The sequence below is a fragment of the Thermobia domestica genome, unplaced genomic scaffold (assembly GCF_964235325.1).
Source record: "Thermobia domestica unplaced genomic scaffold, izTheDome1.hap1.1 HAP1_SCAFFOLD_271, whole genome shotgun sequence".
Taxonomy (NCBI): domain Eukaryota; kingdom Metazoa; phylum Arthropoda; class Insecta; order Zygentoma; family Lepismatidae; genus Thermobia; species Thermobia domestica.
In genome coordinates this window covers 197056-215401 of record NW_027655986.1, presented here as the reverse complement: position 1 = coordinate 215401, position 18346 = coordinate 197056, and the positions used below count along the sequence as shown (strand labels likewise).

The 18346-nt window shown below is 36.0% G+C and overlaps 1 protein-coding gene across 1 annotated transcript in view; it reads right to left on the bottom strand.

Annotated features, from left to right (window-relative positions):
• Positions 1-11229: 11229 nt before the first annotated feature.
• The window catches only part of LOC145676653 (protein tiptop-like), a 56658-nt gene continuing 49541 nt past the window's right edge, over positions 11230-18346 (bottom strand). The window contains exon 3 of the mRNA XM_081747497.1: positions 11230-16589. Within this exon, the coding sequence (XP_081603623.1) occupies positions 13397-16589 (3193 nt within the window). The 3' untranslated portion in view covers positions 11230-13396. The remainder of the gene's footprint in view (positions 16590-18346) is intronic.

The window sequence follows — 18346 nt, the reverse complement described above, 5'->3', positions numbered from 1 at the left end:
TGATGACACAAGTTCTGTACGGAACATCACTGATATGAAAGGTTTGTTTCTCCATTGACCACGTGATTATACAAGTTCTGTGAGGAACATGACAGATATGAAAGGTTTGTTTCTCCATTGCCCACGTGATTATACAAGTTCTTTGCGGAACACGGCTGACAGGAAAGGATTGTTTCACCGTTGCCCAAATGATGACACAAGTTCTGTACGGAACATCACTGATATGAAAGGTTTGTTTCTCCATTGACCACGTGATTATACAAGTTCTGTGAGGAACATGACAGATATGAAAGGTTTGTTTCTCCATTGCCCACGTGATTATACAAGTTCTTTGCGGAACACGGCTGACAGGAAAGGATTGTTTCACCGTTGCCCAAATGATGACACAAGTTCTGTACGGAACATCACTGATATGAAATGTTTGTTTCTCCATTGCCCAAATGGTGACACATGTTCTGTGCTGAAACATGATTGACATGATAGGTTTGTTTCACCATTGTCCGTGGGATTACACAAGTTCTTTGCGGAACAGCAAAGGATTATTTTTCGTTGCTCAAGTGATAACAGAAGTTCTGTACGGAACATGAGTGATATGAAATGTTTGTTTCTCCACTGCCCAAATAATGACACAAGTTCTGTGTGGAACATGACTGACACGTAAGGCTGTTTTCTTCATTGCCCAGAGTGATGACACAAGTTCTGTGCGGAACATAGCTGACAGGAAAGGATGGTTTCTCCGTTGCCCAAGTGATTACATAAGTTACGTGCGAAACACGACTAAAATGGAAGGCTTAACTGGCAAACTGGTCTCTGAGCAGAACAATGCTGTAGTCCAAGAACATACGTTAGATTTTCACCGTTTTTTTTCGAACTGTCTTAAATGTGTCATACTGTATTCGGTAGAATGCTTCAATTGGAGAAAAAATACTGTATTTTCCAAACTTTTATGTCCTCAAAAAACTTACTTATCATCCTAAATTTTTGTGATGAACAAATACAATTTAAAGATTGTAAATAGACATCAAGCAACGGATATTGCATACCACGGACGATTTTTGGAATCAAATTAACTGCATTATGAAAGATGTTCTTTGAAATGAAATGAAACCTTTAAGTTTAACGTCTCACGATTATCTCCATTAGGCTAAGGAAGACGGATGATTGAAGCTAGTGAATGATAATGGAAGAATTGATGGAATGAGAACATGGGAGGAGACGGGAAAACTCCAAAAAAACTCACGAACACCATGTTGTCCACCACAAATTTATTTAGTCAGGGATCGAACCACTGCCCAGAACCGTAGCCGGCTCCCTAAATTTTTAGTGGCCCCCTCTAAAATTTTCACAGTAGGCTTGCAAATGAACTATATTTTTTGATCGGGTCCCCCTAACTTTCACCGGCCCCCCTACATTTTCGGGCTGGCTACGGGCCTGCCACGGCCCCAGGCAACAGGAGTAAGCGCTCTATCACTGAGCCACCGTGCCCTTTCCCCCACGTAGAAGCTTCAAATTTTGTATAAATATTCTCTATTTACGCTAGGCTTACAATAAGAGTGTTACAAAAATATCAACTTGTATTCTAAGCCAGTGATTTCCAACCTTTTTTGAGTGACGGTACACTTTAACTGAACGCCCATGGCATAGCGACATATTTGTTTGACTTTTATTATTAATAATATAATATTACAATAGCATAAGTCTATAAGTTTCTAAAAAAACTAATGATTATCAAGTAATACTAAGTATTGTTCCTGCCACTGCACTGACGGCGTTAACTGGCATATTTTGTCTCCGCAACACCCTCTACAGGACGGCGCAACATACCGCTCTAAGTTACAGATGATAAGACAGTATTTTGCGAGATAAAGGAAAAAGAGACTGGATTTTTATTTATTTAGGGTAACTGAGGGGAAGTTCGCCATCAAAATGTCATTTTTTTTTTGTCTTCTAAATGAATTAGGCGAGAAGGACAAAATTTATCCTATACATGAAGTAGTCATTGTACAACAGTATGTTGTATATTTTTACTTGTAAATTTGGGCCATAATGCATTTTAAATAGGTACTAGGCTGAATCGGCTATTAGAAGAAGAGAAAGAAAAAGAAATAATATAGTTATAAGGTTAATATATAAAAAGATTATTCAAATGTTTTTATGTAATCAAAAATCTCTATGTCGTCGTCATGACAACAAAAATAAATAGAATTATTCAGTTAAGAAGACAGACATCTTGAAAAAGTGTGTATAAGTAAAACGTACACTTCTTCATCACATTTATTAAACTAAGTGTATAAAAGGTAATTGATGTGTTTTAATGCCTCAAAATTAAGGTGAATAAGAACCAGTATCGTTATAATTGTAGATTATGAGGAAAATAAAATAAACACTGTCTTACTCATATTTATGCCGTAATATTAAAAATATATGAAAATGAGGAAAAGTTGCGAACTTCCCATCACATGCTGAGAAAATGGCCATATAACCTATATGTCATGTTATCGTCACTTTGAGTGTATGTAGGCCTATGTATAAAAGCAGTTACCAAAGACAACAAAGCGTAGAAGAGCCACAATTACTACGAAAGATAAACGACTACTGAAACATACAATATAAGGATATATAATTACCATGTTTCAAAGGATACAATTGAAACATATTACAAAGGTAAGCGTAATTCTACAAATGTATGCGACCTTAATAAAACGCTCTTTTAATAAGATTCTGAATCGGAAGCAAATGCGTTACCATTATCGCACATTGTGCACAAACCACACCATTTTATTGAACCTTAGTCGAAGTCCGCATGAAACCAACTAACCGAAATTAAGCATTGGTACCAATCCATTTTTATATACCTTTGAAATTGAAGTAATCATCTCCATAGTCACCGCAAAATGTTGACTTGATCCGTTTAGCTTTCCCCACTCTCTTCTTTATTCCACTACATTCTGGTTGCTGAAAAGCCATTGTACTTTGATTTCTGTCTTGATATTTTTTACTCCGTACTGTTGTTATCATTGGAGTCTAGTTTTCCCCCACACCTTTCTTATTACTGGATTTTGTCGCCGTACACATGTTCTTCCGAGTTAAAAGAACAGCAGGCAAATTTCTTAACTTCCACATTCGCCATAAACTCCATATTCGCCACATTGTACGTTACTCTGGCAAGGGCGCCCATGTTGTGGTTTCTAAGGGGAAGGGGGCAAGTATAAGCGACGTTTCAAAAATAGTTTCAAATTTTGCTGTAACTAATGTAAAAATTCTATTGGATTTTCGATATTCTGAAGTACAATTTCCTCTAGGGGGACGAGCGCCCCACCTTGCCCCCAATAATGGGCGCCCTTGTACTCTGGCGAACTTACCTGCAAATGCATAGTCGAAAGAACACAACGTTTGTTTACTTGTACAGTACATGCACGCTTTCCTAAGCAAATCTTTTCACAACATTATTACAGTTTATTGTTACGATATTAATAATTACCAGGACTGCATATAATTCTTATGTTACAAACAAAAAAGAAAAGAAAAAGAAAAAGAAAAAAGAAAGAGAGAATTTTCAACGTACTACTGTAATTCTGCGACTTTCTTTGCCATCCGTTTCGACGTAACTGCGCATTAGAAACTGTACTGTTTGCTTGTTAATTTGCTCAACACCTTGTAGATGTCAATGCAAACAAGGCACACGTTACTCGATTTTTTTTAGCAGCATAAGTGAGTGTTTCCAACACATAGGTTTTATTTACGACTACAAAAACCACAATTACGGCGAATTTCCCAGCATGGCGAACATCCCTTCATTTGCCCTATATATTTTTTCCCACGTTTTGCAAACCGTTAGTGTATCATCTTGAAATTCTGTATAAATGTTCCCCCATGTTATATCATAGGTTGGCGATAAGTTAAAATTATACACAATCTGAATTCTAATCAGGAAAATGTGGGTAAGGTTGAAGCAGTAGCGGACCCAGAAGTATTGTTTGGAGGGGGGGCAAATCGACTTCTGGACGATTAATATGCGCTTGAAAAAACGGAGTTTTGCATCAAATTGAAATATGAAGTTAGTACAATAATTTATATTATAGGTCTATAGAAAGGTAGTCTTTGGGGGGGGGGGGGGGAAGTGATCGTTCCTACCTTCCTTCCCGTGGATCCGCCAGTGGGTGTAAGTAACTTCAGTGCATCAACAAGTTTTGTCAAACAAGACCCGTGAACTTTTTCTTTTCTCCGAGGAATGTGTATTCTGTTAGTTAAAATTATAATTCTTCGTTACTTACCAGTAGGGACAATTTTATTATTATTGATTGATTGTTCTTAGATCATAATCTTGAAAATACTAAACTTATTTGCAGTGCTTTGTTTAATATTATAGCTGGCTGTTTAATATTGACTTTTAGTCAAGTGATGTGAGGTTGATCGATGCTATGAATCCAGATCCAATCATAGTTACTCTCAGCTTTCTAGTCTGAAGTCACCAATTTCTTTATCGAAAAATTCAACTTGCCTTCCAACACTAATCTACACTGAAAATTTTACCCCTCCTGAAAACGAGGATCAAATCGAACCCAGGACCACTTCCGTTACACCGCTAGCCGTGGGAATAATTTCAATGTTTTTGATTGTTCTGTGTCAGATAGTTGAGTTGAGTTTAGTTTAGCGTCCCTTTCAGCAGCGAGGCTATATGAGACGTGGACCTACTGATTAACGTGGAATCCGAACCACATGAGCTCCCGCCGGGAATCGAACCCGGGTCTCCCACGCCATCTGTGTCAGATAGTATATGTATGTATTGAATATATTACATTTTACATATATATGTGTAAATACATTTTCTATGTATTTACACATATTTTACACATCATCCTTATTAGTTCTTTTCTACTTTTTGTATTCCTAGCATCATTTTCTTTGTATTATATTCTTGTATTCACATATCTTTCTTATAATTTGTCTTGTATTTGTAGATTGTCCTTAGAATTTTGCATACTTTCTTTTATTGTAATTTCGCTCATGTATTCTTTTATTTGCCACTTGTTAAATGGAACATATAGCTCTGTCAAGGGCATTGAAATAAATTAAATAATCATTTAACATAGATTGTCTTCTCTTGGGTCTATTTCTAGTTTCAAAGGTATTAAACATATTAGGCCTTATGCAGAGTCGTTTCGACATGATTAGCGTTGTACTAAAGGCCTGACTACTGCAGGAAACATATGTTAGTCGAACTGTTTAGTACGGCACTAATTACCCGTCAGAAGGACTCTACATAATGCCAAATGTGTTAAAAAAATATTTCATTATTCTCTCACGAGCATCAGCGTCTTGATTGTTCCTTTTTAATAATATATTAGTCAATAAATAATTTTAAAATTCATGTGTTTGTTGTGTAATTTTAATATTATATTACTTATCGTCTTTTTAAAAAATATTTTGCCTTATGCAGAGTCGTTCTGACGTGTGATTAGTGCCATACTAAAGCGTTCGACTAACATATGTTCCCTGCAGTAATTAGGCCTTAAGTATGACGCTAATCATACGTCAAAACGACTCTGTATAAGGTCTATTATCTTCATTTCTGAACATATGCAACATTTTATTGGATTAGAGTTCAGTGTCCGCTTCGGTAGTGAGGCTATATGAGATGTGGACATACAAGTTCGTAGGATCCGAACGACAAGAAAAGTGAGCTTTGTGGTGGACAAACACCGCGTGCATGGGTTTTCTCAGGATTCTGCCGTTTCCTTCTACTTTCTTCATTCTACCATTTCATTCATTTCTCATAATCGTCTCCTTTAGCCTAGCCGGCATAACCATGGGATGTAAAACTTACAGATTTCATTTTCTTTTCCGAACCACAAGAGCCAGAGGCGCATACGCTAATCACATACCTACGCAAGGGCGCCCATCAGGAGGGGGGCAAGATTGGGCGCTCGCCCCCCACTACAGGAAATTGTACTTCAGAATATCGAAAATCCAATAGAATTTTTACATTAGTTACAGCAAAATTTGAAACCATTTTTGAAACGTCGCTAATATTCGCCCCTTCCCCTTGGAAACCACAACATGGGCGCCCTTGTACCTACGAGGGAGATCTTTAAATATTTTATGTTATTGCCAAATATGATCAACTTTCTTAAGCACCTTTTCTAAGCTAATTAATTACCAACAAATTATTAAACATTTGAATACTTTTGTCAGGACCACCGATTGCTTCCTCTTATGTTATTTGACTGATTTACGAAATATTAAGGTAATATATTTGAGTATTTTGTCAGCATTATTAATTGTTAAGTTCCTCTTTCTTTACTAATTTATTTACAACTGAAATACTAAATATACATAATATTTTATCAGCATTGTTGATAACTCTTCCTATTCCATTTGATTGATTTATGAAGTATTAAATAAATTTGAATTTTTAAAAAATCAATTTCTTGATTTTGCCCTTTCTTAGCTAATTTACTAATCTACAAAACAGTACACATTTTAATATTTTTTTTCAGACTCTTGATGATTTTCTTGGCTAATTTATTAATCTACTAAATATTTGAATACTTTCATCAACAGTCATGGCTGTCATTCCCTTTTAGCTCACTTACTAATCTACTACATATTTACAATATTTGGATATTTTTGTTGGGACTTTTTTTATTGATTTATAAACTATTATTTAAATAAATGTGATTAATTTATCGGCAATTTTAGTCAATTTACTACTAACTTACGAAATATGAAATACGGTATATGTTAATAATTCTGTTGGTGTCCTTGAATGTTTACTAACTTATATTAAGTATTTTGTAGCTCAATAAATTAGCTAAGAAAAATCAATGAAGAATGCAGATAAAAATATTCAAATACAATAGGACCGTAGTTCGTTTGGCACTAGCAGTTAGTCAGTTCTCAATTGTCTAGAGTAGTAATTAATCAGTTCCTAATTGACTAGAGTAGCAGTTATTCAGTTCCTAATTGAATAGAGTAGCAGTTATTCAGTTCCTAATTGAATAGAGTAGCAGTCATTCAGTTCCTAATTGAATAGAGTAGCAGTTATTCAGTTCCTAATTGAATAGAGTAGCAGTTATTCAGTTCCTAATTGAATAGAATAGCAGTTATTCAGTTCCCAAATGACTAGAGTAGCAGTAATTGATCGATGTAAACAATATGTTATGGTGTGATCCGTGAACAATACGTTCTAAGAAGAGATTTCATTTGTAAAAGATTTAGACCTTTATATATTTATCTCAGTGGTAGAGCGTTCACCTCTGGTGCTAGGGATCTCGGGTTCAAACCCTCCTCACGCCAAGTGAACTTTGTGGCGGACAAACACCGTGTTCGTGGGTTTTCTCGGGGTTCTCCCGTTTCCTCCCACTTTCTTCATTCCACCATTTCATTCATCTCTCATCATCACCGTCTCCTTTAGCCTAACCGGCATAACCGTGGGACGTAAAACTAAAAAAAAATTATATATTTATAATGAAGTAAGCTTACAATGAACATTTTCATACTTCTTAAGTAGTACATACATATCATCGGATCTCACTTCGATGGGCTTTTCCATCTGACGAATAATGAAGGATTAACAAAATCTAAAGGATTAAACAAGAATTTTAGGAATGATCCGAAAAATGGATCAAAAGATTGGAATCTTGACCAATAATTAGTTTTTGGATCAGGGCCCAGAAAATTTTTGAACGGCCCCTAAATAGAGTTTTCGTAGTTTTTTACGGAATAAACACATCATGCTGAGTTAATTGACAGTTTAAGTTTGGCTACACTATATGTAGTTCCCCAGAGATAAGGACAATTTCCTACAAGAAAATTTTTGACTGAAACATAATGGATCTTTTGATTAAAATAAATACGTTGATAAATTATCAACTTACAACATTAGTTATGTAATTTATATGTTATTCTGTGCTTGAAACATGTTTTTACGCATTGAAAATGACGTAGGATACTTTGAACATCTGAATTAGGTAAATAATTCATTTGAAATGCACTTTTGGCTAGTTACTTATGATCCACCTTGTGAGTTTAATAATTTGTGTATCAATAAATTAACGAAAAAAGCGTCACCATCAAGAATGCTGACAAAAATATTCAAATATATTCAATATTTCGAAGACTGACAAAGCTGGAAAGAAATAACAATGAAGAATGCTGACAAAACTATTGAAATACGTATATTACAAATGCTAATCTAAAAAATAGTAAGTATATTTGAATTCTGTCAACATTCTTGATTGCATTGATTTACGAAATCTATTCAATACATTTGAATATTTTATCAGTATTCTTAATTGAGACTTCCTCGGAAACATATTAATCAACCAAAGATTAAATATTTCATTACTTTTATCAGCATGCTTGGTTATTTTGTTAGTTAATTTATCACCAAAATTATTGCAATATATTTGAATGTTTTATCAGCGTTCTTGATTGCCCTCTCTTCGTTAATTTATTAATCTACAAAATATTGCAATATATTTGAATGTTTTATCAGCGTTCTTGATTGCCCTCTCTTCGTTAATTTATTAATCTACAAAATATTGCAATATATTTGAATGTTTTATCAGCGCTCTTGATTGCCCTCTCTTCGTTAATTTATTAATCTACAAAATATTGCAATATATTTGAATGTTTTATCAGCGTTCTTGATTGCCCTCTCTTCACTAATTTATTAATCTACAAAATATTGCAATTTATTTGAATGTTTTTCAGCGTTCATGATTACCCTCTCTTTGCTTTATTAATCTACAAAATATTGCAATATATTTGAATGTTTTATCAGCGTTCTTGATTGCCCTCTCTTCACTAATTTATTAATCTACAAAATATTGCAATTTATTTGAATGTTTTTCAGCGTTCATGATTACCCTCTCTTTGCTTTATTAATCTACAAAATATTGCAATATATTTGAATGTTTTATCAGCGTTCTTGATTGCCCTCTCTTTGCTAATTTATTAATCTACAAAATATTGCAATATATTTGAATGTTTTATCAGCGTTCTTGATTGCCCTCTCTTCGCTAATTTATTAATCTACAAAATATTGCAATTTATTTGAATGTTTTTCAGCGTTCATGATTACCCTCTCTTTGCTTTATTAATCTACAAAATATTGCAATATATTTGAATGTTTTATCAGCGTTCTTGATTGCCCTCTCTTTGCTAATTTATTAATCTACAAAATATTGCAATATATTTGAATGTTTTATCAGCGTTCTTGATTGCCCTCTCTTCGCTAATTTATTAATCTACAAAATATTGCAATTTATTTGAATGTTTTTCAGCGTTCATGATTACCCTCTCTTTGCTTTATTAATCTACAAAATATTGCAATTTATTTGAATGTTTTTCAGCGTTCATGATTACCCTCTCTTTGCTTTATTAATCTACAAAATATTGCAATATATTTGAATGTTTTATCAGCGTTCTTGATTGCCCTCTCTTTGCTAATTTATTAATCTACAAAATATTGCAATATATTTGAATGTTTTATCAGCGTTCTTGATTGCCCTCTCTTCGCTAATTTATTAATCTACAAAATATCGCAATATATTTGAATGTTTGATTGGCATTCTTGATTGCCCTGTCTTCGCTAATTTATTGAACAACAAAATACTAAATATATTTGATTTTTTTTAAGTTCTTGACTGTCCTTTCTTAGCTAATTTATTAATCTACAAAATATTAGTTGTACAAAATTTAATTTTTTTAGTACGATAAGTGATCGTTCTTTACTAACTATGTTATCCTTGAGCCTTGTTTCTTTTCTTTCTTTTTTTTTTAAGTACACTACCTCTTTATTAAAAGTTTTCTACTCACACCCGTAGACGCAAATTTTATTAATGAGGTTGGGACAAAAGTCTACATGAGAGAAAGAAAGTAGGCGTTTATTTGGAGCAAAACATTTTCCATATATGTATAAAGAAGTTTTCAGAGTGAGATGGGGTTTTAGGGGCTGTTCAAAAGTTTTCTTGTAGGTCTTATATCTGGAGAACTACATATGCTGTAGCCAAACTCAAACTATCAGTTGAGCTCCTTCGTGGCTAAACGGTTAACGTACGCGCCTATCGCGTGGGAGACCCGGGTTCGATTCCCGGCGGGAGTTCATGTGGTTCGGATTCCACGTTAATCAAGTAGGTCCACGTCTCGTATAGCCTCGCTGCTGAACGGGACGTTAAACTCAAAATCAACTCAACTCAAACTATCAGTTAACTCAGTATGATGTGCTTATTCCGCAGAAAAGGCGAAAACTCGATTTAGGAGCCGTTCAAAAAATTTTTAACCCCTGATCCTAAAACTAGTTATTGGCCAACCAAGATCGCAATCTTTTGATACATTTTAAGTCTTCCTGAACTTCTTCTTATCTATTGAATAATGAACTTATCTATTATCTATCATAAATTGAAATGCTGAAGGGGGATATGCTAGATATCAGAAACAGTTACAAATTATAATTTAAAATAAAGTGGGTTTTAAGCTTTGTTAAAATAAATAGAAAGTTTTAAATATTTTATAACACCTAGGCTTCTCATTAAGAAAAGGCCAATCCCCGAGGTTTCGAAGTATTATACAAAGATCTTTAGATTTTTATCATTTTCTAAAAAGTAAGAAATTATTCCCACCAGGCAGAATTTTAATGATCGATAATACAAGAAAGGGAAGATACTTGCATCCAATGGCGGCTTTTGATAGAGGTAAAACAAATTAAATTTTATAACTAACATTTAACGAAAGAAAACTTCATACAACTTCACAAAGCTGAATACAATAACTACGGGGCGGCGGTAGCTCAGTGGAAAAGCGTTCACCTCTGGTACTTGGGCTCCCTGGTTCGATCCCAGCTCGCGCAAGGTGGACTTTGTGATGAACAAACACCGTGTGCATGTTTTTTTTCAAGGTACTTCCACTTTCTTCATTCCACCATTTCATTCATTTCTTATCACCACCGTCTCCTTCAGCCCGTAACCGTGAGACGTAAAACTCAAAAATTTCATTTCATTTTTTTTCTGAACGCAATAAGTCGTACATTTATTTAGCTTTCTTTCCTTAGATTTTCATGACTTTTTTTTTTTTTGTCGATCTTACGCACCCTTCCTCCCAACAGCCGCCACCACTTCTATTGAAGCTTCCCACTTGATAACTTTCGTTGTGATTTCAAAAGGCTATATATAGTATCCGCGTGACGGGATCAATAAATAGTCTCTGTTAAATAAAACCACAAGGTTATGTAACAAAAAGGAAGCATACCTATTCAAGTTTGATCAAAAGTGACAATGCGATTTCATTTGTTTTTGATTTTTTTTTACAATAAGATTCTTGCATATGTATATATTTATATATATATATATTTTTACATAAAAAACAACGTTTTCCAAAACATAAAAAGCATTAAATATTAGATTAGAATAAAATATTGACAAGAATTGAGCAGGGGGAAAAATTACATTTGAGGACATTTTTTTTACACATCTTATTGAATTAATTTTACAAAAAAAGGGGATGTATGTATAATCATAGAATAGTAATAATAAAAAATGAAGATTTTTTTTATAATTATAGATATATTTTTCCAGTTTTGTTGCTGTTGTAAAAGTTGTTGACACACAGTGGTAATTATTACTGTTAAAACACTGATCCAGATTCGTAAATTGATAAATACCTTTCTTTTTCTATCTTCTGCACGCTTTCTTGTGAAATGTCCTTTTTCATTTGTTCAAAGTCTTTTGTGATTGTTCATAAAATGGACTAAAGATTATTAATTTAACACAGTAATTTTGTTTTTGTTCGTCGACAATTTTAAAAATTTTACAATTTGATTTTTGTTTGTTTGTTTTGTTCTTTGTTGTTGTTGTGAATTTTGTTCTGCTTGATTTTTTTGTTTGTTTTTGTTTTGAGAAGTATAAACAAACAATACCACTTTGTCTGAAGAGATCAACGTTTGTAATAAATACCTGTTTTTTTATAATCGTAATGATTTCTTTTACAATGTTCTTTGTATACATGATGTATATATTTTTAAATAACATTATAGTTTTAAAAATGCACAGCCACTATAATGTATAAGTATACGTCTTTTACATTGTATACATCTGTTGAAGCAGTATCACCCTTTTGTTTACAATAATACTGCTTTTTGTTTATTCTTCTTATTATTAATAATAATACATTTTATCTCTTTTTTAAATATATATTTCAACTATCGAAGAGGAAGATTTTTTTATTGATTTATTTAGAAGATAAATTCAGAAGGATAAAAAGAAAAAAGATATATATATATAGATCAGTATTTTTTTACCTTGTAGATTTTTTTTACATTTTCTTACACATGAGCGAACGTTTTTTTTTACAAAAAAAGAAATCACCGGGAATTCTTTAATATATTTATATATGTATAATAGATAAAACATTCACACGCTTTTTTTTCTTAAAATCCTTTCATACTAACAAAACAATCGCGTTATCACGAAAAAAAAAATACAATCAATCACACGTAAAACAATCAGTACATACAGAATCAAAAAATGTTTTTTTTTTCATACACACATGCATACGCGGACAGGCACGCACTAATAATAATAATAATTATTATAATAATATTAACACACGTGAGCAGTTCGTCAGTGATGATATTTTTTTTAATGCGTCAATTTTTCGTTTATATATATATATATAATATTTATATATAACAAACATTATATTTGGAAACAAAAAAAGAAAAATGGAAAAATTGTTTTGAGAACTTGGTTCCAGCACATTATATCACTACATACAATTTTTTATATATATATTTTTTTCTTTTTCATTAGACTATTTTAACAAGGAAAAAATGTTGCAAATTACTCACAAAGATTTTTTGGTTGTAATTTTTGTTTCACCTTATTTATTTTGTTTTTTCTAATGACGTCATCACGTTCTTACTTTTGTTTGTTCGTTTCTTTTTTTTACTAGCAAGATATGATAGAATCACATGATACCATGCGCAGAGGACCACAACTGCTATGCTTTTAGTCCTTGCACAATCACATATTTTTTTTGTTAATTATTACAATATATATATATATATATATTTTATACATATGTACTTATACACCATCCAGAAGGAAGTATTATTATTATTATTACTTTTTCCGGTGTTGTTTGTTTTTGTTTGTTTTAAAACATTGGGCGGGGAAACATGATTTGTTTTTTTGTTGGATACACTGGGATACGTGGCACACATACAGAAGAAATGAATATTTCACAATCAATCAATCTCACTTTGCGGGGGGAGGAATCACTCAAATACGCACACATTTCTGGATTGTTTTTTTAAATTTTTTTGGCCTATTTACACCACACACACATATATATATAGTTTTTGATATAAGTTCTAAGTACACATACGCTTTCTCTATACATATTTACTTGATAACTGTTTAGCAAGTTCAGTATACTTAAGAAACTTTGAATGCGGACTTTCTTCAAAGTTACCTTGCTGCTGGGGACTCTTGCTACTCGAACTTTTGGTACCTGGCTGAGCTTTGAGCGTTAAAGGGTCAGGAATTGCGCCATCTTTGACGAAATGCATCTTAGAGAGGTGATGACGGTACGCTCCCTTAGAGATGAACGGAGTATCACAAAATGCACACTTCATTATTGAGTCTGTCATCACAGCGTCATTGCATGCCCAACTAAACGCAAGAATGGCCCCCGGGGTACCTTGATTTGCTGGGTAATTCGTCGCTGATGTACCCGGTCGACTGGCATGAGTTTCAGTCTTGTCACAGAGTTTCTGCAGCGCTGCTAAAGGATGACTACTACCCTCTGACGTTGCGCCCGAGAGATTATCGAACATAGATGACAACGCATTAAGACTGCTGGTTGAACCTTCTGCACCACTTCCTCTTGCAGGAGATTCACTTTTAATTTTATCGCTACGTGGAGTCCCTGTAGATCTTTCACTTCCCGTACTGTGGCATGGACTAGGTATACTTGATTCACCCCCTCCACCTCCTCCCCCACCACCGCCCCCATCACCTGCTGACGACGGCTGCTGTAGAGATGGACTTGGAGCTGCTGAAGACGTCGTTGGTGCATCGACTGCGGCGCTGGAAGTGGCTTCTATCGTCGGTTCTTCGTCGACGTCACGACCACCAGCTGCGTCATCATCATCGTCGGTTGTCACTTGAGGTTCTGACAGACCATCCACTGCATTTACACTTCTTCTCTCTCCTCCTCCTCCTCCTCCTCGACTCGTCCCATTGCTGTGGAAGCTGCCTCTGTCATCATCATCGTCATCGGCTACAACCTCTTCTTTTATAGACACCATTTCTGGTTGACTCCGTCTATCGCATCCGTCCGCGGCGCTTTCCGCATCTTCACCAACTGCACTACTACTACCGCTCCCGACAACAGTTTCTTTTTCAACTTTGATCACTGGAGAGTCCCGTTTTTCAGGAGTTACACGAGGAGTTAAAGGGCCTTCTGGTGGTAACGGTTTGAGGTCTATTGGCTCTGGTTTTTTCTCTGGTGTTAGCACTTCCCCCCTTCCCCTGTCGGATACTGAACTAGATTCACTACCGCTTCTCTCCCGCCGATAGTGATGCTGGTAACTTCGAAGGAGATTCATCGTTTGAGGATCGACAAGAGGCTTTGTATAGTCCACACTTTCATCAATACCTAGTCTTTTCAATATACTTGATCCCATAGGGGCACCTCCGAAGGTTTGTCTTGCGCGAGAATCAAAACTTTTCTCTATTAACTTCTCAATGGCATTGAGTACTGACGGAGAGCTCTCACTGTCCGATGCAGCACCTTCGGATCGAACCTCTTTGCCTGTTTCTCCTCCAGAGATCACCGGCCGAGACACCAGTTCTCCAAGATCTTCGTTTCGACTACCACCGCCTTCGGAATTCACAACATTTTCCACGCCACTGGAAAGCAAAGCGTTCTTTAAGAGGTTTCTTTGGTTCCCCACACACTGACGGATGTGTTCCACAAAGATTGGAGTTTCGATCTTCTCTCCGCATTTCTCGCAGGTAATTCTACCCGTGTTCTCCCTCCCTTTACCTTCCCCGTTCTTTAACTCGTTTTGCGCCCTCTCAAGTTCCAGTAGCTTTCGAACGGGCAGTGATTTCTTTCGTTTTTCCCTTGTTTGTCGTCGTCTACCGCCACTCTCTGTTATTGATCTCATGATGTGTTCTTTGTAATGGGAGTTCTTCACCATGTGATTACTAAGTTCTTTGAGGGAGCTGAAAGCCTGGTCACACACTTTACAGGTCAACACTGCGCTTACATGACTTTGGTTAGAGGCTTTGTCGTCGGCAGACTTCCAAGAAATAATCTGCTCCTGAGATATAATGTTCGTGTAGTGTTGTGTCTGTTGCATATGCGCCGTCATTTCTGCTAGACTTCTAAAACTCTGTCCGCACCACATACACTTAAGTATTTGCCTCGTCTGTTCAGCACCTTTTCCTAACCACACATCCTGTCCTCGCACTAATTTTCGCGGTAGCGGCATTGTCTCTTTAATGAGGAGGTTCAAGTCTGCTGGACTGGGTTTCGAGGTAGCGGGGGTTGGAGGTTGAGACGTCGGGGTCGGCGTAGAAGAGGTAGTTGGGGGCGGGACATTCACGCCACAGTGCTTCGCTTCTTTCATATGAGCTGTCATTGCGGCTAAACTGGGGAAACTTTGTTTACACCACACACACTTAAGAACATCTTTGGCCTGTTCCGCTCCTTTGTTCAGCCAATGGCTTTGCCACGCGCTATGTCGCCCGGCCAATGAAGATCGGAAGACATCACTTGCTTCGCCACCCAACTTACTTAGTTCACTCATTTTCTCTAGCGCTTTCGTTGCATCACTGGGGGTTGGAGGGGTTGGGGTATAATGGCTGGAACTGGGACTCTTTTCTAGTTTAATTTTACCATTCCAAACTGGAATATCAACATTGCTGCTCGCTACATTTCCTGTCGAACCACCACCAGAATTGACAGAACCGCTACCGCCGCTGCTTATGCTAGTTGAACCAGAATTATTTGCAGTGTTCTTAGGTGACAAGTTCGGGGGTGTGAAGTATGGGAAATGTGGTGTAGAGGCGGACGTCCCCCAGGGGGAAAGAGGCTTAAAAGCCGGGTCAACTCGCGGCGTTTTTCTAGCCAAAGGGCTTTGAGATGAGTCCTCCACGAAGCCTCTTTTTCTTGGCACAGATAGGTCCAGAGGAATTTCTCCCGTGGGACCAGGTGTTTGTGGCACTGGGGTCGCTGGTTTGCTGAGATTTAACACTCCCATCTCTTCTTCGCTCTTCTTTTTTGTGCTGAAATCCAGGACGGTCTCAGTCGTCGGGACCAAGGCTAGGGGCAGCACCGGTGGAGACGAGGAGGTCACCAACGGCGAAACTGAACCACGTGAAAGGGCCGGCAACGGTGACGTCAGCGGCCGCAGGTAGGTCGGGGGCGGAGCTACTGGGCTGCCAAGCGTTACGGAAGGCGTGGCGCGGGAAAGGACGCCCCGCCCAGACTCAGAACCCAGCGAGTCCCGCGAAGGACAGCGAGGTAAGGAGTCTCTGGATTCCCTTGACGGACAGCGGGGACTACCAGCTTCCCTGAAACGAAACGGAGAAATAAACGAGAAAATTAATCAATACAATACACAGATAATTAGCACGTCAGAATATATATACATTAATACAAAGTACGTACTAAAATATTATCTTAAATAATATAAGAAAAAATTAAACAATAAAAATGACATATGAAAGAATACAAGGCACATAATCTTTCTCATACATTATGTCTTGACATTCGCCACTCAAATTATAAATTAGGTCTTTTCCTAATTAAGCAGTCCTGGTAAATTATATTACTGGAATAGCATTGTGAATACGTGTTCTATTCATTTAAATATATTATTATTACATTACGTTTAACCTTACAATTAATATTCTATTCTTTCGTTATACCATTTATTTTCAGACCTTTTTAGGCAACATATAATTAAGGGAAGAAATAGTGCAATATATATATTTTTCAAATGTATATTACGTTTCTTTGTTAGTGCAAATTTATTGCTTTTATCTGTACTGCTTATGCTGTCATGACGCACTGCAGAAAATATATATATTTATATAATATATAACAGAATATACGGCGTTATTTACTAAATCCTGCGTCTTTCAACGTGTGGGTCGCGAACCACTTGTTGAGTCTGTTTGTCGTGTCCGCATACCGAACGAGGGGGAGGGAGATAATAAGATTTCCTAGTAAAATTACGTTACGTAAACGAATGTTAGAAATTTTCCTTTATCTTGTGTAAAAATTATACGAAGTTCGCAAATTGCTTTGTTTCTCTTTACAAGATAAATATGGAACTATTCTAATACGAAATAAGACCTATGTGTTTTTGTAAGTATCAACTAAAATACAATTGTGATAACATATATGTGCGTAGGACATTGTAATGCATATAATATGAAATATCAAACGATTGAGCCATTGTGCCTTCTGTGGACTACCAGAGTTTCTCCAAAAATTTAGGAAATTATCCATTTTTAGAAAGGGGAACTTTATACACATTGTCCTAGCTTGGACTCTCGGTGGGGCACAAATATAAATTTGGTGTTCATAAAGCATTGACGAAAAATTCAGGGGCGAGATGAACGAGTGAATAATGAGCTCTCGTGTAAAAAGAAGGTCGAGTTTAACAGCTCCTACACTATATTATATAAAGGGGTAAAAATGGATCTGAAAAGTAGGGGACGCATGACGTCACAATTTTCCCCGTGCCTATCTTTGCCCATTGTAATTAATTTAGAAAGCGGAGGACACTACAGATATTTTCTGGAAACGGAAGGACATATATATGCACAGTTTCCTGTTTTCAGGGATGTATACTTGTTTGTTTCACAGAGCGACAATCTTCTGAATAGTTCAGTCGAATAGTAACAATAGACTGAATCAATCTTCAGAGAACAATCCGTGTAATTTTCGATCATTATTGAGAATAATTTTATTTATATACTGATATCGTGTTTCCACTAACAAACCCTCTCACCAACATACGGGATGAAATATCTATTAAAGGAATAGACGGGATTAGTGAATACTAGTTGTTAGTTCATTAGAGGAGGCTACCGTGGCTCAGTGGTGATAACAGTTCACTTCTGGTGTGTGAGATCCCTGGTTCAACCCCAACTCGTACCAAGTGAGCTTTGTGGAGGACAAACATCGTGTGCGTGAGTTTTCTCCCGTTTCTTCCCCACTTTCTTCACTCCACCATTTTATTCTTTATCATATCACGTCTCCTTTTTGCCGACACCGCATAACTGCGAGACAAAAAACAAAGATTTCATTATGTCCTACA